The 20,512-nt window shown below is 40.6% G+C and overlaps 1 protein-coding gene across 2 annotated transcripts in view; it reads right to left on the reverse strand.

Moving 5' to 3' along the window:
• Positions 1–20,512, reverse strand: part of LOC128865351 (proton-coupled zinc antiporter SLC30A2) — a 252,202-nt gene that overhangs the window by 34,951 nt on the left and 196,739 nt on the right. For both annotated transcript variants that reach the window (XM_054105593.1, XM_054105594.1), the window contains 2 exons: positions 6,975–7,602; positions 4,232–4,379 (listed from right to left, as the gene is read on the reverse strand). In XM_054105593.1, the coding sequence (XP_053961568.1) occupies positions 4,232–4,379; positions 6,975–7,602 (776 nt within the window). The remainder of the gene's footprint in view (positions 1–4,231; positions 4,380–6,974; positions 7,603–20,512) is intronic.

Here is a 20,512-nt window from a genome sequence, read left to right on the forward strand (position 1 = left end):
ATCTTTTTTCTCTCTCGCGGAACGAAAGTGCCCAAAACGTTGCATGGCCTTGAAATTTTACTTTCCATTCTCGCTCGTCCATCGACGCCTGAGAAGTTTCACTTCATAAAATATATATTCACGACTCCTTTCAAATTCGTGATGTATTTATATATCACCGCGCAAAACTTCATGACGGCATGCACAAGCAGAGATGACGCTCTAGCGTTATTGATATTCCACATCCTGTAGGAGCTCTTCAAGATCAGATTATGTGCATAGTAGAAAAAGCCTCATCCTAAAAACAGTGAGAGCCCTCTCACTAACAAATAAGACGAACTCATCAATTGAAAGCACGCAGTGAAAGTAAGTTATGATAAGTTATATGGAAACCTTGGCAAATAGATATCACAGAGGCCGACAAAACCCGGAAACGAAATATGAAATCTGGTTACAAAAGATCAGTCAAGCTTCTTGAAAAGCTGAGCAAAAGTGACTAAAATTCTGAGAAGGCAAGGAAGAAGCACTCAAGCAACATCCGAAAATACGAGAAGCAGCATGCTTTGATTACGCTGGTAGTTAAACGCGAGGTTTCCAAACAAGCCAGTCCAAAAAAAACGAGCCAGACTGCACCTCCCCGTTGAAAGCTATAATACTCTTTGAAGACGAATGCCTCAGTTGGAACAAAGCGTTCTGTAACGCAGACTGCCCTCGACTTGAGACTTTCAACTTCAAAAGCTGCAGCGTTGACACGCAAAACGGCAGCCACATCGTCAAAAAGACAGAGCTCCGATGACAAGCAGGGGTCTGAGAAGAAGCCGATGAAACCATTTTCAAGCTTAAACTCACCACCGGAACTAGAGGTAGCCATTATCGACCATGGTCAGCTAGCAATTATAATCACAAAAGAAATGTGGCTACTTGAAGAAAATTAAATAATGAGACTTATTCTCACAGAGATCAAAGAAGTCTCCAATAAAGGCAGCGTCCTGTTCGAAGGTGTCCAATGGCACAGGGGGGTAGAGGTTGTGTGATGCAGTAACAAGAACTTCCTGGAGTTTCTTACAGCTTGCACTCGCAGCCTGGGAGAACTACGGTCAGGCGGCAAGTTAGATGTGGTACCATTTCAGGATGTACTCTTTCGAATGACTGCGCGGGTGTAGATTCTACCTACTCGTATACTAATGGAGGACGTAATAACCCTCGCACTGATAAAAGTCAAAAAGAAAGAAATGCATTCCGACCAGTGAGAGGTCAGATAAGGGATAAAGGAAGCGGCAAAGATTTCTGACTGAGTAGGTATCAGTCACCGATCTGAGCTCATCCTCAAGTATATTTTTAAGGGGTTACGTACGTCCAGAATTTTCAAAAAATCGTTTGTTTTTTACAGATTATTATTCTTCCTAGTTTCAGGCGTATTTCTGTGGAAGTCGATTGTAAAAATTCCCATAGATAAAAGGTTATGGCAGAAAATGTAGCTGCCCGAGAGTTTGATGCGCACAGGTAGCTGTCTTTCATTTAAGGCACTTGAAAGTTTAAACTCGTTTTTCTCGAAACTACTTTTTCCGGCATGATAACTCATACAGTTTTTAATATTTTTTGATGCGGTTATAGTCGAGTATAGCGGCGGCCACCGTAGCCGAATGGGTTGGTGCATGACTACGACTCGGAGTTCACAGAGAGAACGTAGGTTCGAATCTCGATGAAACACCAAATTAAGAATAACATTTTTCAAATAGTGATCGCCCCTCGGCAGGCAATGGCAAGCCTCCGAGTGTATTTCTGCCATGAAAAAGCTCCTCATAAAATATCTGCTGTTCGGAGTCGACTTGAAACTGTAGGTCCCTCCATTTGTAGAACAACATCAAGACGCACACCACAAATAGGAGGAGGAGCTCGGCCAGACACCCAAAAAGGGTGTACGCGCCAATTATACATATAGTCGAGTCTTTCAGCTGAGCTGGATTTTTGATATTTTTATTAAAAAATGTTATAAACATAATTAAAGTGTGACATTTATGAAGTAATACGCAAACTTCGTTTTAAAATGCCGTAAATTGCAAAATTTTTCGAAATTGAAATATCCGACTCGACAAACTATAACTACAACTTTATTTTACTAGAATTGTTTTACTTTTTACAGATCCATCAACATTTCAAGGTGAAATGATGCAGACCATAGAGCAATTTTTTTTTTCATTGTTCTTTGGGTCATGTGATTTTTTATAAAGGTTGTCTAAAAAGTCTTGCGGTATTTTTATTGAATTTTCAATTGTTCATAAAATTGGTTATAATAATGCGATTTAAGTCAAATATGCGCCGTTTTGTTCGATGACGAGTTCCCAACGAGATGCCAACTTCATAATGCCCCTCTTATAGAAGCTCGCTTCCCTATTGTCAAAAAACTCGGAGAGCCAATTTTCACAGGACTCTCTTGTGGACAACTTCCGACTACCAAACTCGTTCGCCATGGACAGAAATAGGTGGTAATCACTTGGTGCGAGATCCGGACTATACGGTGGATGCAAAAGAACCTCCCATCCGAGCTCCCGGAGCTTCTGGCGCCTCACCAAAGATGTGTGTGGCCTGGCGTTGTCCTGATGGAAGACAATTCGGCCACTGTTGATCAAAGATGGCCTCTTCTGCATGAGTGTTGCATTCAAGCGGTTCAGTTATTGGCAGTACAGGTCCGAATTGAGTGTTTGGCCATGGGAGAGCAGCTCATAGTGGATGATTCCCTGCCAATCCCACCAAACACACAGAAGAACCTTCCTGGCCGTCAATCCAGGCTTGGCCACCGTCTGGGCAGCTTCACCGCTTTTCGACCACGACTGTTTGCGCTTCACGTTGTCGTAAGTGACCCACTTTTCATCGCCAGTCACCATCCGCTTCAAAAACGGGTCGATTTTGTTGCGATTCAGAAGCGATTCGCATGCATCCATACGGGCAAAAATGTTTTTTTGCGTCAAGTCGTGTGGCACCCATACATCGAGCTTCTTTTTGAATCCAAGCTTTCCAAAAAGCTCTAGCGTGAACCGATGCGACGAATACAACTAGAACTACGCGCTTGCAAAGACAAGCTTGCTGAAATATCGCAAGACTTTTTTGACAACCTATATACTAATTTTTGTAAAGAAAAATTAAAATATGTTTTTTTTTGTAAATTTTAAATATCATACTAATAAACAATGTATACAATTTTTTTATATTTATTTCTATAGTTTTCCCTTCTATAAACAGTTTTTCTTTTCGCGCTTTTTTGGCGCTATTGTGCGTAGGAAGCCCCTTCGTTTCCTAAGGCCAAACTGTGTTCCAAAAAAATTTCACTCGGAGAGCATGAAACATTTTATTTCAATTTTTTCCAAGAACTTTAGCCTGGAATGTCCCACCACAAATATTTTTTGTTCTATATTTGCAAACTATAGTCATCTTAATTATGTTTATAGCCACTTTAAATGCCCTTGAAACCATCGAAACCGCGCCATTTCAAATTACTTGTATCATCTTCATCAAAGCACTTAACCTTTTGAGTGCCACTGGCCATATGCAAAAAATAATTAAACTAATATAATTACAACCTTTTAACAACAATAAACAGCCGCCGCAATACCAGGAGTGCCAAACAAAACAAAACAAAAAAAAATAAAAACACAAAAAATCAAAACAGCAAAAACAACAACACGAGCGAGGCTGATAAGACAATAACATAATGATAATTATCAGCAGCAAACGCACGCGAGAGGGCAAATGTTGAAATGCTTATGTAAATGCCTGAGTAAATGTGGGTGTATGTTGGTGTGTGTGTGTAAATTTGTTCATACAAATAACTGTTCTACATATATTCGCTTGCATTTACACCATCAAAACGCTTATGTACACACACACACAAACAAACGAGTCGCTCTCGAGCAAAGCTAGGCCAAGCAGATTGCCTTGATTTATGCTTTGTTGTTGCCATTGTTCACACCAAAGCACTGTGTCATTACTCGGTATTATTGTTGTACACTTCAAGCCATTATTTCACACGCTTTACCACTAAGTTTTGTGTATGTGTGTGTATGTATGAATGCCTATTTTTAGTGTTATTAGTGTAGTTTGTTTTATGTTTTGCATTTGCACCGCTGGGTTAGTCTCACATACCCGCATTATCCCTACACACAACTGTACAGCTGTTATTACGTATTGTTCGCATAATTGCTGTTCGTAAGCAGAGCATAGCTTAGCATAGTATAGCATAACGCACAGTACTCACCGATTGCCAAGTGTACGGAGAGGGCGACTTTATTAATGCTCAACGCCCAAATACGCAAATTATGCACACGTCTCACACCCTCAATATGCTGGAAGACTTCGAGCACCTCGGCGTAATGCATGTAACTGGGTGTACCCTCCATTAGGACCTATTTATCATTTTAGCGGGTGGCAACAACAAACAAACAAACCAGCAGGATGACAGTTGCACGCGAAGCCACGCAGTCAGCCAGTCAACCATCCAGCCAGCAAGCAAGCGAAGGCAGTAAGCAATCCAGCACCGGTTGTGGCCGCCATTAATTCACACGTATTTGTGCCAATGTGTGGGTGGGCCAGTTGTCGTTTGATTTGCGTGTTGTTTAGTTGGTAGCACACAGTTGGCAGCAAAACATTAAATAAAACAAAAAAATGAAAGGAAAATACAAGAAAAGAAAACATAAAAATTAGTATTGCAAATACAGTGCGTATAAGTGTAATTGTTCTTGTAGTTGTAGCAGTAATCAAAATTGTTAACAGGATAATCGAAATTTAAAAGGCCTAAAAGCTTATCTAAATGGCACAAGAAAACAAAGTAAACAAAATAAAAATGTAAGCAATTTGTTGAAAACCAGTTGACAGCTGAAAAGCGAAAATGTTGAGGTAATGGAAAAATAGCCTAGTCTTAAGCGTATTGACCATAAATACTCGTAAAGGAAAAAAGGTTGAAAAAATTTCAACAGGCAAAACCTTACAGTGGAGTACGTAAGGGTAAACAAAGTTTTGTCGTTTTTCTTTCAAAGTTTTTCACGTTTTAGTTTACATTTATGCCAACTATGCTAAGGTGAAGCTAAGTAGTTTATCGGCAGATTGAAAATACAAGAATTGATAAAAAATATTTTAATTCTACCTCTCTTTGTGACAGTTTAGCTAAAATTCTTATTTGTTGTTTTAAAAATTGTTTAAGTAAAGGATTGAGAGGCTAATATAGCCTCTTTGTTTCGCCCAGCGTTAACAACTTGCGAATATAACACAGTGACTGAGAAGTCTCGGGCCTAACACATAAATGTCACTATTTTTTTGCATTCACCTCTCTTTCAGTTAGCACTAACTTTAAAAATATAATCGCGTGGTCTTATACGAAACGCGGGAAGGGTGTAAGACTAAACAAATAACAGCACGTGCGGCCCAAGGTTCAATACTCGGACCTGAACTTTGGAACATAAGCTACGATGAAATCCTTCGAATAGAGATGCCTGAGGATGTGCATTTAGTGGGATACGCAGATGACATTGCAGCTGTAATAATCGCCCGAAACAGTGGCGAAGCCAAAAGGAAGTTAAATCAGGTGATGATCCGAGTTCAGACATGGCTAGAAGACCATGGATTAAAGCTGGCCACGTATCCCATTAGAAGTAGATATACAAGTACTCAATGCCACTTTATCGACAAAAAGATTGTCAAGTACCTAGGCGTGCAATTAGACGCAAGGCTAACTTACTGGGCGTACATAAACCATGCTGCCACAAGAGCTGTCAAAGTAAGCGGCATGTTAAGTAAGCTCATTGCAAACCTTGGAGGTCCAACGCAGAATAATCTAAAACTTTTAATGGGCACGACGAACTCGATTCCGTTATACGGATGCGAAATATGGGCAGATTTGCTAAGAGTGCAATGCCGGCGGAAATCTCTGCAATCTGTGCAACGCACCTGCGCTCTCAGAGTGGCCTCGTCATAGAGAACAGTATCTGAAGCAGTGGTTTTAGTTATCAGCGGAGCCATCCCTATAGATATTCTAGCACAAGAGCGCAAACGAAGATGGGGGGCAAAAAACACAGGACTACCAGTACCACGCTTCTCCGTGTCAAACGCAAGAAGAGCTTGCTTCAGTATTATGAGTTACCCGCCAATCTTTACCCAAGTGATTGCATGCTTTGGGAATGATTCAGAAGCAGGGGACTTGGGTTCCTTATGAGTTAAAACCAAGGGAAGTTGAACGTCGCTTTTTTCACCTGTGAACAACTGCTCCAACGGCAAAAAAGAAAGGGTTTTCTTCATCGCATCGTGACGTGGAATGAAAAATGGATTCATTAGCAATCAAAGAAAAGAAAGTCATGGGGACTCCCCGGTCATGCTTCTACGTCGTCGACTCGGCCGAATATTCACGCTGCGAAGGTTATGGGAGGTGGGACCAAGTTGGTGCTACTTATTATGAACTGTTAAAACCAAGCGAAACCATCACTGGGGATCGGTATCGACTTCAATTGATGCGATTGAGCCGATTGAGAGGAGCACAGCGCGAGAAGCGGACGCAATACGTGGAGAGGCATGGAAAAGTGATTCTACAGCATGACAACGCTCGGCCTCACGTTGCTAAACCCATTACAACCTATTTGGAAACACTGAAATGGGAAATCCTATCCCACCTGCAGATATTGCGCCGTCCGATGATCACCTATTACGATCGATGGCACATGGTCTAGCTGACCAGCAGTGCCATTCATATGCGGACATGAAAAAATGGCTTGCTCCGTGGATAGCCTCAAAATATGAACAGTTTTACCGCGACGGTATACGAGATCTACCAGAAAGATGGGAAAAAGTAGTAGCCAGCGATGGGCAATACTTTCAATGATTCACTTGTAACCATGTTTTCAGAATAAATTTTGTATTTTCATCAAAAAAGCAGCGATAACCTAGTTGCGTACCTAATATAATAATTCTCCTTTTCCGCTTCCACTTGGCTTTATTCCCAACCTTCTACTCACCAGCAGCGCATCCTTCATGATGGAGAACGTCGTAAAGAGCACAATGATCGAAAAAAAGAACGTACAAATAGGATCGATAATTGCCCAGTCCGGCCGAAAGAAGATAACCAATGCAGCCACAAAGACGCCTGCACTCTGTATCATATCACCAACAACATGTATGAAAGCGGCACGCACATTCAAATTCTCTGCATCACGCGCCGCCGCTCCACCATGATGGTGACCAGCAGGTGCCGTCTCCGCCATAACCGCAGCAATCTCCGCATGCACTTCCTTCACCGACGTAGAGTTTTGATAAGAGAACGTAGCCAAGCCCGAGGCGGGCAACACCGCATCGTTGGCATCCAACTCCAACTCGCCAGCGCCATCTTCCAGCGGACGTTGTGTGGGGGGCAAAGCACAGTGCCCTGTTGGTGAACAGGTCGGTCCGGGAACGTACTTTATTGTATCGTCGGCGACGGGTTTCTCAATGGCGGTGGTGAACGCCAAGTTACCGTTGCCACTATCATTCGCCACTTGGAGATTAGTAATTTTGTTACTCATCTTCTTCGATTTGCCGCCATGACTGTGTCCATGCGCACCGGACATGCCGCCATGTGAGTGACCGTGTTGCAATTGTAGGCCCATGCTGAAAAGAGATGGAAAAAGAGAGCAGAATGAAATCATTGTAACTTAAGTGTTTGTAGGAATGTTGTTAATGTAATTAAGCAGCATAAAGCAAGACTTTTATGAGAAATTTTTATGCTTATGCTTTATTAGCAATTTGCATGCTTCCACAAAGCCTCTGTTTCAAATCAACACTAATTACATTTTTCCACTTCACTCAACTCGACGTAGCGCGGCGCGGCTCTTCGGTCTTTGCTTAATTTCATGCAGTTATTATTCTTAGCTGAAAACATGACGCCTTAGCGCCTTTAGGACCAACTACTTGCCGCCAACGTCTTACTCCTTCTACCTACTCACTATGGCTAGGACTTTGACATTGCCTTTGCTCCACTAGTAATTTATTTTACCTCACAAAAACGCGTTTTCCAACTTTTTTGTTGCATATTTTTGTGCGCCCACACTCACTCATCTAAATTTAACACCACACAGCGTTGTCCGACTTCTACAGCCTGCTATCCAGCTATCCAACCATTCAACCTTTTCCTTCTGTTATCATTCCTCTTTGCGGGCAACACTTCCTGCCTGAAGGCGCTCACAGCATTATAAATAAATGCTAAGAAATGGCGCTCTGCTACGCTTCAGTTACGTTCAACTCGTTGCGTCTCTTCGCAACTCAAATCGACGTTACTCGTTTCACTTCAGCTGCATTTAGCTTTTTTCCGTGCTTTTTTTTTTTGTGTACGCAACCGAGCGTAATGCGAAATGTTATTTCTTATTTCTTTATACCATTTCTAAATTTTATTCTTTTAGGGCAACAGAAATAAATGAAAATTTATGAGATTTTCAGGCGTTGAACGAGAGGAATTGAATTAATGCGATTTACTAAATTTACTTACTTAGACTGGGATGCGTAAGTAGGTAGATAAGTAAGCAAGTAAGTTATTCGCAGTTCCTTATACAGTCACGGAACAGAAACCGCATTAAAGAACTCAAATTATAAAAAGCAATCTTAGACAGCCTAAAATTGGTTTAGAAGCCCTAAAAAAGCAGAGAAGTTTAATTTAAATCATTGACTGAGCTCACTGGGTCAGACATTTAGCTTCGAGGATCGTAAAGATACAAGTCATATGGCTGTTTAGGCAATGTGATGCTATCACAAGACCATCAATGTGATACCATCCGAAGCAGTCCAGTGAGCACTTTAAAGTTTAGTTCGAGCCAGAAGCTGAGCTTCCAAAGATTCAAAGCTTTGAAGAGTACTTGACTACAGCCTTCTTAAGAAGAAACCTTACTTTAATTCCTATTCAATCGTTCGAAGCGTGTTGAAAGACGAGAAGTCCCCAGGACTTGCTGAGTTCTGCATCTGAGGTTTTCGAAATTGCACAAGCAGAAATGGAACTTCATCCCTTCTGCGCTTTCCTGAGAAATCAGGATTAGGACTTACCTACTTGTAGCCACTCCTCGTGCTATTAAATCAAACAGAGACAGATGTAGGATCGCGTTTAGAGGTTTGGTATGTGCAGAAGGACCCCTAAGGATCCCCGCTAACACATGACTATCCATATCTTTGTACGCACAGTAGCTTATATATTTGTAATGTAACACTCAAACTAAGAAAGTTACTGAACTGAAACTAAGTAAGTAAGTTAAGCGAAATTATTTTTCGACGAGCTCGTAGAAGACATTTTGTGACTCAATTCATTAAGAATCAGCAGGGCGAGGAAAGAAAAATAGTTTCGGAGAATTCCACATTACCAAGTAATAAAATAAAGCCTTAATACTTTCAAGTGGCCTCTTCAAGAGCAACTTCTTTGACACGGCTTAATCTAACCACCAAACGCTACAAATATTTACTTGGCGAATAATGACGTTGGCAGCTTCGAACTGTCAGGGGTTCGAACTGGGTTTCGTTTTGGTGAAGAGGTTGTTTAGATTTGCCAAAATATGCAGATGATATACAATAAGTTAGATATTTTGAAATTCTATGAGTCATCTCATCTCATCTGAATTCGCCAAAAGAGTTGAAAAACTTGACTTTGGACTATCTTGGACTACCAAGCTAGACAACTCCTTTGAGGAGGAGATAAAATCTCTTGAGTGTACAGGCAATGTTTCTCTGATCTGGGTTCCAGGACATAAAAAACGTGTTAATGAGCCTGTCAAGAATTGTGAATTGGTATCAGAGAACTCCTACCTGGTGATCGTCATTGCCCTGACTGTTGTTAAAGGGAAATTGCACCAGTTATTTCTCAGGAAAACGCAAAAAATATTGAGCTCCATTTCTTCATGTGCTATTTCGAAAACTCTGTGGCCTCACTACAATAGATGGTGGACTCAGAATCTCCTGAGACTCCACGTTATTAAATTTTCAAACTCACAGCTGTGTTTACCGGTCAATGGACGATTGTCACTCATGCGGAAAAACTAGGTTAACCATTTAACCCCTATTGCAGATGCTAGAAGGACCTGTCGGATATGGCGACTGTTGAGCTCTCTGTCTCTGTAAATGTCGAGGTGTTTTTTGTTTTTGGTGGGTGAGGTAGGGTTCCACATGCCCTCGCACTTACATCGACCGTCGTCTACTGCGTCGTGTGGTGTGGCCACGAAAACGATCCCTCCTCTCCTTCTGGGGAGACACCCTTCCCGGAACTGTTTTCTATATTACTTCGGGGGGGCCCAGAACGTCATCCATAGGGGACCAATTCTATTTGCCCATGCCTGGGTCACCATATTTGTAGCCATCTTTCATGCTATAGGCTCGTCTTCTTGTATCTCTATCTGTGCGGCTTCACTTTGTTGGACTGTGTCAAGGTCAATCTTTTTTTTCGTAGTACGTTCTCGATGTATTTCATTACCGCGTTCCAGCTGTTTCCACGTTCGAGCATTTTGCTGATTATGTTGCTCGGTGCGATGTCGCCAATCTGCTCCCTCAGAGCATTTCTCTCCGCCAGCCATCTGTCACAACTAAAAAACGTGTGTTCAGCGTCATCGCTCCGTGCTTCGCAGTATATGTACTTGGAATAGGTTACCTTGCCCATGCGGTATAGGTATCTCCGGAAGTATCCGTGGCGCGAGAGGAACTGAATTAAGAAGTAGTTCACTTCTCCGAAGTTCCTTTGGACCCATTTGTCAATTGATGGAATAAGTTTCGCCGTCCATCTGCTACTCAGTTCAGTGTCGCATCGGTTTTGCCACCGCAGCATGTTTTGGGGTATTCGTTCTAGGAAGCTAGTGATGACGTGTTTCTTCTTGGAGTCCCACGCATTCATTCGTTCCCGGATGCGCTTGGCTTTGCAGTTTAGCACAATTCCCCATACTTCGCTGCCATACAGAAGAATTGAGCTTGTGGCCGACATAATTAGCTTTGTTTTGCTCTGTGTTGGCCCACTGATGTTTACCATTAATCTACTTAGCATACCCGTGACCTTTCCTGCTTTGGTAGCCGCATGCCGTATCTAGGCCCAGAAAGTAAGCCTGAAGTCTAGTTGAATACCTAAGTATTTTACTACTTTTTGGGTCACTAAGGACGTGTCGCCTATTTGCATGTTGACCTCGAGTGGCATGTGACCTCGTGTTATAAGGATGACTTCGGTTTTATGCTTGGCGAGTTCCAAACTGTGGTCCTCAAGCCATATTTGCGTCCTTATTATGACTTGGTTCAGCTTCCTTCTAGCGTCCTCAGTGTCCCGAGCTGGTATGACCGGCACTACATCGTCCTCGTATCCCACTAAATATGTATCTTCTGGCATTTCTATGCTCAATATCTCATCGTAGCTCTGATTCCAGAGCTCGGGGCCGAGAATAGATCCTTGAGCTGCGCCAGACGTTATCGCTCTTGTTTTCTGACCATCTGGTGTGTCGTACAGCAGTTCGCGCTCGCTCAGGTAGCTCTGGAGAATCCTTAGCAGGCATGCAGGTACTCGAAACCTTTCTCGTAATGCCTTTATAATGTCTGCCCATCGTAGGCTGTTAAAGGCGTTTGGTACATCAAGCATTGCCAGGACGATGATGCGGTTCGGGTAATGGCGTCTGCGTTGAGCGCTGCTTACTACCTCCTCTATTGCGGCAAGGGTTGATTTTCCGCGTCGGACACCGCATTGCCTTGCTGACAATCCGCCTGATCTCTCAACAGACTCTGCAAGTCTACGCTGTATGAGTTTCTCAAACAATTTCCCGGCGCTGTCCAGCATGCAAAGCGGACGGTTGCGCTGGGTCACCCCTACCCTTACTGATCATCGGGGTTTGGCAGCTAGACTTCACTAGGCTCTCGTTTCTTCAACAGCTTGGTTCAGTGCGCCGACCTAAATCCCATCAATCTTTTTCATTAGGTCAACAGCTCAGGTTGGCTGTAAATATCTTCTTGTTGTAGGTCTCATAATGGTATTAAAACGGCGCTTTAATGCTACTTGAGGAGCGCCAGAATGGTACTTCAACCATCTCAACTACCTACCTACCTACCTATCTTGGCAGTGCTGGCCAGGCTGGATACCGTTTTGAGGAAGGCATGAGTGCGATCTTCTAAAAAGTTTGGGCGACCGCAGATAGATAAGTTAAGCTTGTGAAAATTATATTTCTAAGGCATCACAAAGGAACTTTTGTGACTAAATTCGCAGAAGATTAGGGTAATTTTACTTCAGACTACCTTGGCAGGTTTATAAAGGCTAGATACTGTTTTGAGAGAGGCTTAAATTGGATTTGCTAAAGAATTCGCATAGTTGGGGATACATAGATGAATTAAGTTTGTGGTGATTTCTTCTCTTAAGCATCACAGAAAAATTTTTGTAAATGGATTTATCGCACGAGCAGGACAATTTCACCTTCGAAGACATGGGCAGTTCAGCGTAATCTGTGTACCATTTTTATAAAGAGCTTAATTCGATTAGCATAGCTGAGTATTATATGTAATAGGCTAGGCGATGAGTAAGATTTTTATTTCAAGATAAGCACGTCTTAATAAGCCTAACCTAACCTCCAACCACTTCAAATGTTTACTTGTTCACATCTGTTTCGCAGAATTAAACTCTGAGCGTTTTCCTGTATTTTTGCACTTTACACTTTATATGCAGTGAATTCTCCCAATTGTGCATTTTGTCACATACGCAAACTTTCACAAACGGCTGCCCTAATCGCAATGAACCCCCAAGGTCCAGCTAAGCTCAGCAACAAATGATGCAGAAACTTTGAATGACCTGATGTGTTTGTGTTTGCATTTATCGCCAGCGATCGGATGTTGTAGTCAGTTATTTTTTATCGTCTTTTTTGATTTGTTTTTGTACACACATACATGCATAGCATACAAATCAGAGTATTTGAGAGTTTGTGTTTTTTTACTTCAACGCTTGCAATTGTATCTGTAATTTTGCTTCTTTCTTCACACACAGCCACCACAGCGCTGGGGTTTTTTATTACGCCACGTTACTTAGATAGATTTCCTATCACCTCGTTGCAATTCAAAAATAATTGCAAACCAATTCTTCTTCTTTGTTTGTGAAAGTCGAAAACTTTTTGAAAAGGCAACCAAGGGCAACAAGGCACAAACAAAAAAAAAACACATAAAACACCAGCTGTGGCAGCTAGAGGAGCGCTCCCAGGCGTAGGCGGAAAAAAGTAAAGTATTATTTGTTGGCGTTTCGCCAAAGATTTATTGCAGTTTTGCAGCAAATTTCAGGGGCAATTGCCGAACAAGCGTTAGCAAAAGCAATAACAATAACAAAAAAACAAAAAACGGTACAACAACGGAAGAAAAGTAAAGGCACACAAAGTCGAAAGGAAGCGAATCAGTTTCGGTTGGTTGGCACTTTTAGTTGGTGACTTTCTTTGACTTTTATGGATGTGTGTGGGTGTGTACGAATGCATGTTCGGCAGTTTGCGTATGAATAGTTGTTGTGTTATTGGCGTTGTTTGTTTTCTATTGCCACTTTGACACTTTCATTGTTCTGTTTGCGTCTTTTGCGCTGTCATTGCTATTGACGCCATTGTTGTTGTCACTTTTGTTGAATTTATGTTTCTTATTTTATTATGCTATTGTGCGTGTGTACTTAGAGAAACTCTCTCGGCACTCAAACTCAGTAGTTCTGAACTACCTTACTAATATATTTGCTTTATAGCTGAGTTAAGTAGTTCGCATTCTACTTCTTTTTCCTTTAATTTTTGTTTTCACTGCAAGCAACTGGTTTTCTTCAAGTGACCGTAGCCTAGGATATGTCAATTATCAGCCTATGCATCAACAATTTACCAGTTAATGAACTAGTTGCACATGCACTAGTGTAATACCAGTTACTGAACTACTTCATAATGGACCATTAAGCAAATGAGTGACTATTCAACGTGAATATTTGTCCAGCCTGCCTATATTTGCATTTCAAGCGTTATTATTTATAGTCATACTCAACAAGCAAAATACTTAGGTGTTATCCTAGATCCCAAACTCAGCTGAGGTGCAATGTGTAAGTAGAATACAGGGTGAAGAAAGCTAATATAGCACTTTACACTTATAAGGTATTGTTGGGCAAGACATGAGGTCTTCAACCAAAATTACCCAGTTGGTCCTACACACCCATTGTAAGACCGATACTATGATAATATATGCGGCAGTAGTCTGGTGGCCCGCTAAGGAAACGAAGTGCAACCAAACCAAGCTGAACCAGATCTAAAGATCAGCGTGTATCCTAACTACAGAAGCGCTTAGCACCAGTCCTACTGAAGCACTTAACGTACTAAGGCATCAACAGACCATTGGACTTATATATAAAAATAATCGCTACATGCAGCGCGGTGAGACTTAGAGCCATAGGAAGCTGGAAAACAAGATCGTACTGTCACAGCTGGCTTCTCTTGCAAATGCCCTCACTGCTAAAAAACAAAATTAGACTTCACAATTCCCGACTTTCCATCGAGAGCCGAATAGAGGTGAGGGAAGATGATTGGTTGATTCGACATTGAAATCTACACCGACGGTTCTAAGATGAACTGTGATGTGGGAGCAAATTATCCAAATCAATTCGACTTCCTGACTATGCCAGCGTAGGTAGATAGGTAAAATGGTTGAAGTGCCAGGCTGGCACTCCTCAAGTAGCACTGAAGCGCCGTTTTGATACCATTATGAGACCTCCAACAGATATCTACAGGCAGCCAGAGCTGTTGATATAATGGAGGAGATTGATTGGATTTAGGTTGGATCCAGGCTGTCGAAGAAAGGAGCCCCCAGTGACCTTAATCGTTTAGCAGCCTGGTAATTTTCAGAGAAAGTGCTCAACAGGCGCCTTTTCTGAAATGTCCCACAGACCAGTGTTATGCCAACAAACCAGCAACAATTGATGCACTGAAGACGAACATACGCGATGTCATAGCTGAAATACAGCCGCATACAATCGAAAATGTGTTGAAAAATTGGACCGATCGTATGGGATGGTGCATGGCTAGCCGAGGCAGCCGTATGAATGAAGTTGTGTTCCATCACTAACCGGAATGATTGTACTTCAAAATAAAAAAAACGGTTTGGAAAAATATTGAGTAGTTTCTTTTTTATAGTATTTTTAATTCCGTAAAGTTACATTGCGGGCCCTATATTAGCAATCAGAGTAGCATGTAAATCACTAAAACACTACAAAGAATTGGTGCAAGAGTAGCTATCTTTTCAGACAGTCAAACAGCTATCAAGACTTAAGATTTCCATTCCATTACATCCAAATTAGCTTTGCAGTATGGAAAGGAACTGGAATTGCTTGGTCATTGGCTTCAAATAACTCTTTTATCGGTTACCGGCCCTAGGAATGTAGAGAGTAATGAGAGGGCAGGTGAGCTAGCAAGAAAAGGTTCGGCACTAGGTACAGCAGAGGCAGTGGCTATTACTACCCCATTCAACACAATAAAAACATCCATTGCTTCACACTACTATGCTTTTACCGAAAAAAGGTGGAAGAAATTAACTACATGCACTACAACAAGAAAAATATGGCCGTCGTAGAACATTCAGAGGGCAAATTACCTGTTAGAATGCTCTCGCTCAAGCATCTCACGTATCACTGCAAACCTTGAGAGTAATTGGAAGGTAGAGAATCATGCAGCCAGGTTTAACCTTCCTTTCAATCCCATCTGCAGAAGCTGTGAGGAGAAGGGGGGAAAGAAAGTCTTTCTCACTTTTTGTACGAATGCCTAGGTAGAGCAAGACTTCGCGCTTTCCGTAAGTCTTTCTTATAGCAAATTAAGGAGTTATATACCTTGTGAGCTGAGGTTGTACCTTCGAATATTTTAAAAAAAAGTTTATGCAAATCGGTGAAATGGTTTTTGATAAATGTGACCTGGTCTATGAAAAGGTACCTTACATGTCAAAAAATCATTTTTCATTTTTTTGTTGATTCGAATAGTGTGTGAAAGGCTCTTTAAAATGGTGAAAACCAGAAAGTCATAAATTGTTTAAAAGTTTGTTAAAAGTAAAAAAAAAAGAAAAGTACAAATACGAAAAAGTCTGATTTTTTTGTCATGATACAAATTAGAATAACGAAGACAATAATTTCTGCAAATTAAAAACTGAACCATTCCTGGACAGTCTGTGGGGTAATGAATACGATACTGAAGTCTGTTTTCAAAAAATTTGTTACAAAAAATGTATTCATAACTTTATAAATGGTGGTTTTTAAGGATTTGTCAAAATTTTTGTCACGAATTGTGGCATTGTTTCAACATCAAAAGTTAAAAACTGTTATTCCAGGGTTTGCGAGGTCGCTGAATATGAATATGAAGTGAGATTATTTAAAATCAAAATGGCGGATCCAATATGTCGGACATGTTTTTTTTTTTAATTTAACGGATCCTCTTAAGATTCAATACACAGGGGTTTTTGGCGTTGCTGATTACAAATCCGATATCAGATTTCAGAAATTCAATATGGCGGATCCAATATGGCGGACATATTTATCCAAAATTCATCACATCCGCTTGAAACTTTTCCTGTTCCTCTTCATCCACAGTAGATAAATCTATCTTAACGAAAGCTTTTTCCATATCATCTTCTGAATGCGTCAAATATAGTTCACCATCATCATCGCTATTCGAACTAACATCATCGTCTTCATCGTTTTTAGGAAAATATTTACTGTAAACGGCACTAAACTCCTCGTCAACACTAATTTTTCACTATTTTGTGAACAAAAGACTAACAGAAATGATTACATAAACGTAGTAAACGGAAAAGCCACGAAGTAGAATAAGGAGACGTAACGCAGCTGTCAACTGTAAAATTGTCAAATTGACATCATATTCGTAGTCAGTGGCTTTAAAAACCTTTACAAACATGTGTCACTTATTTATAGTTATTGTTGCTATTTGGAAAACTTAAATTATTTTTTCTATGTTTGGAGCGCCATCTTGGATATGCCATTTAAGATTTTTCAAATTTGACACCAGAATCGTATTCAGTACTTCGAAAACTTTTTGTCACCGGGTCTTATAAGTTTTTTTTGGCATGGCGGTCGGTACAAAAGCCAACTTATTTTTTAAAACGATTTCTGCGATTTGCATTAACTTTTTCTTATTTATTTACCTATATATAAAAAAAAATGTTTTTCACTGCTTCTGTGATTTTATTGATACTGTGATCTATGCTGAAGAAAATAAGCCAAACCGGATTGAAAAATATTAATATTTAAAAAAGTTACAAGGGTTTTTAGAAGTTTAAACTTTAACTGCTGTTTTCTCGAAAACTTGTTTTCGCACGTAAGGTACCTTTTCGTAGACCAGGTCACAAATAATGATCACCGCGGCGGTAATTTTCAAAAAACACGACTTCGAGATAATCGCGTCTAAAGTTTTGCGGCGTGCACTTCATTTAGGGATAAGGTCGCGCGCTTTCACGGTCTGTAACTTTTGTTCTAGTGCGCCGATCTTTATGATTTTTTGAATTTATTTTTTTAAGATGATGTACTTTTAGAATATGTCATAAAAAAGTTTTCGATTTTTTAGTCCAACACAAGGTATTTAACCCCTTAATGAAATGACATAGAAATAAAAGGTGCGCTTCTATTTGACTCAAACACAAAAAAAAAAAGACATCACAGGAGAACAGCGGCGCTAATCGCTAATTAGGATTATTTCAATAGAAAAATTCAACCACGTCAAGAACAACAACAACAACATACCCCTTAGTGGTGCTCTTCCAAGTGGTACAATTCTAGTCCCTCACAAACTAGGGCAACTTCCCTCTTCACCATTTCGTGCACTAAAATTTTTGCTGCGCAGCTCAACTCAGAGGAATACTGCAATGCCAATAGCGACACACGCCTCACACATACACGCGCATTGCTTTGACCAAATTCGGTTTGCTGCTTTGCCATATTCGGTTAGGTTGCGTTGGGCGCTTTTTGAGGGAGCTGAATTTATGTTGCTCTTCTCTTTATTGTTTGTTGTAATATATTACTATTTTTATTGTTTATTCGTGCTTTGGGTTGCATTTTCACTTTCGCAATAAATCTCCTACTACTCCTCTCATCAGCTACTTGCAGAGCTCAATAATGTTGCGTTGTGTTTGCTTTTGTTTGCCTCCCTAGTTTTAGTAGTATTTCTTTTCACTTTTGTTGTTTTCCTGTTTATATCTGGTTTATCTTTCAATTCCGGCTGCTATTGAATGCTCAGGAAAAACTTTTAAAAAGTTTGTCGTCATCATTATTTGCACAATTTTCGCTGACTGCTATATTGTCTTTATTGTTGTTATTGACACGCTTGTTATTCGCAAGAAAAACTACTCAAGCACCTTCATGATGTGTATGTATGTATGTATGTATGCATGTGTTCTATATTGTGTGAGGATGTATGAGTATGTGAGCGCCCACAAAGCATCGCTCTACTTCTATTCGTTGTCACCGATTTTGGTTTATTTGAACTTCTGGAACTCATTTTTTTTTTCTTTTTTTCAACGCCTTTGCCTCAGCTGGTCTCTCTCTCCAATCGCACATCCCTTTCCAGCTCTTCACTCTACTTTCGATATTGTTGCATAGTTTTAAGCGCCCTATCATATATCAATAAGTGCGCTCGAGTATATGTTATGTTGAGAATGTGTGTGTGCGTGTGTGCACGTATGTGGGTAAACCAAAACGTCAAGTGGCGGTCAATTCAAAAAAACTGTAACTCTTCACAGTTTACAAGTTATGCGAGAGAGAGGTAAAGTTTGTATGTAGAGGCCACTGAATTACAGCTTTGTGATTTTGTTATGATAAAAAATAATGCTCGTTTGTCTAGTCCACTTTAAGGTTCACTTCAAATCATGTCAAATATTTAGTTTACCATTCCTCAAGTGATGCTCAAAGCGTTTAAATCAGTGTGATCACTTAGATTATCAGATTTTTCTACTTAAACTTTAGATGGTTTTTCTATCATATTTAGAAAAGTTTTAACTGTAAAATGAGACCAAATGGCACAGAAATTCAGCAAAATATAATAGCATAGACATTAGGGCAGGTCGATTTAAAAATCGCTCATTGCTCTGTGAAAATCGTATTCTAGGGATCAAAATAAGAAACTTTGCCGAAGGAACCATACCTCTACGAGGGGTGCCTTTTATATGTCGGGATTAGAGAACAAAAACAAATTTTAATCATCGAAAATCACTTTATTGTTTTTCAAAATATGCTCCATAAAGATCTATACACTTTTGAATGCGTTTGAACCAATTGTCGAAGCACTTTTGCCACTCTGAATGAGGTACCTCCAAAACATGCATTCTGAATGCCACAACCGCTTCTTCAGGTGTCGAAATACGTTGACCTCTTAGTTTGTTTTTTACGTACGGGAATAAAAAGAAGTCATTCGGTGCCAAGTCAGGACTATACGGCGGATGACCCATTAATTCGATGTTTTGGCTGCTCAAAAATGCAGTTGTTTGAGCCGATGTGTGAGAGCTCGCATTGTCCTGGTGAAGAGTGATCCGTCTTTGGCGATTGGTTTTCCTAATTTCTTGGAAGACAACTGGCAAACAAATGATTGTGTACCACTCAGAATTTACTGTTCTGCGTTGTTCTAGTAGTACGGTTGCGACATGTCCAGTTTTTCCGAAAAAACAGGCGACCATTTGCTTGGAAGTGCTTCGTGCGCGAACAACTTTTGTTGGATTTGGCTCATCTTGAAACACCCATACAGTCGACTGCTGTTTACTTTCGGGCTCATACGCGTAAATCCATGATTGATCATCTGTCACGATGTCATAGACGTGTTTCGAAGCCCCGCGATCGTATTTTTGAGCATTTCCTTCGACCAATCGACACGAGCGATTTTTTTTGAGCGATTGACAAATTGTGTGGGATCCAACGCGAACAAATTTTTTTGACAGGCAAATGTTTATGCAATATTGAATGAATGCTGGTAACACTAAGGCCTAAGATTGTCTCAATCTCACGATAGGTCACTTGACGATCTTGCAATATCAGTTCGCGCACCGCATCAATGGTTTTCGGAACAACAACTGATTTTGGACGACCTTCACGAAATTCGCCTTGGAGTGAACTACGACCACGATTCAATTCACCATACCATCGATAAACACTGGTCCTTGATGGAGCTTCATCGCCAAAAAATGAATTAAGTTCATCCATGCAATGTTGCTGAGTTAATCCACGTCGAAAGTTGTAAAAAATAATCGCACGAAAATGTTCACGATTTCATTCCATTTCTGGACCGAGATGAATCTTTTAAGTTACTGTAAGCAACACAAATAGCGCTGGTATTTCAAAACGTTCTGAGTACGTAAAAGCCAAAAAATGTCAAACTTTGCGATGCAGCTGTCAGTTGCCAGATTGCAATACCAGGGTTGCCAAATCCCGACATATAAAAGGCACCCCTCGTATTTATTTAATGTTTAAAGGTGGCAGTAGTTAGACCGATATTGCTGTATGGGGCCTTAGTATGGTGCACTGCGACAAGAAAACTGGCATACTTAATGCCAC

This window comes from Anastrepha ludens, chromosome 5 (genome assembly GCF_028408465.1).
Source record: "Anastrepha ludens isolate Willacy chromosome 5, idAnaLude1.1, whole genome shotgun sequence".
NCBI classification, from domain to species: Eukaryota; Metazoa; Arthropoda; class Insecta; order Diptera; family Tephritidae; genus Anastrepha; species Anastrepha ludens.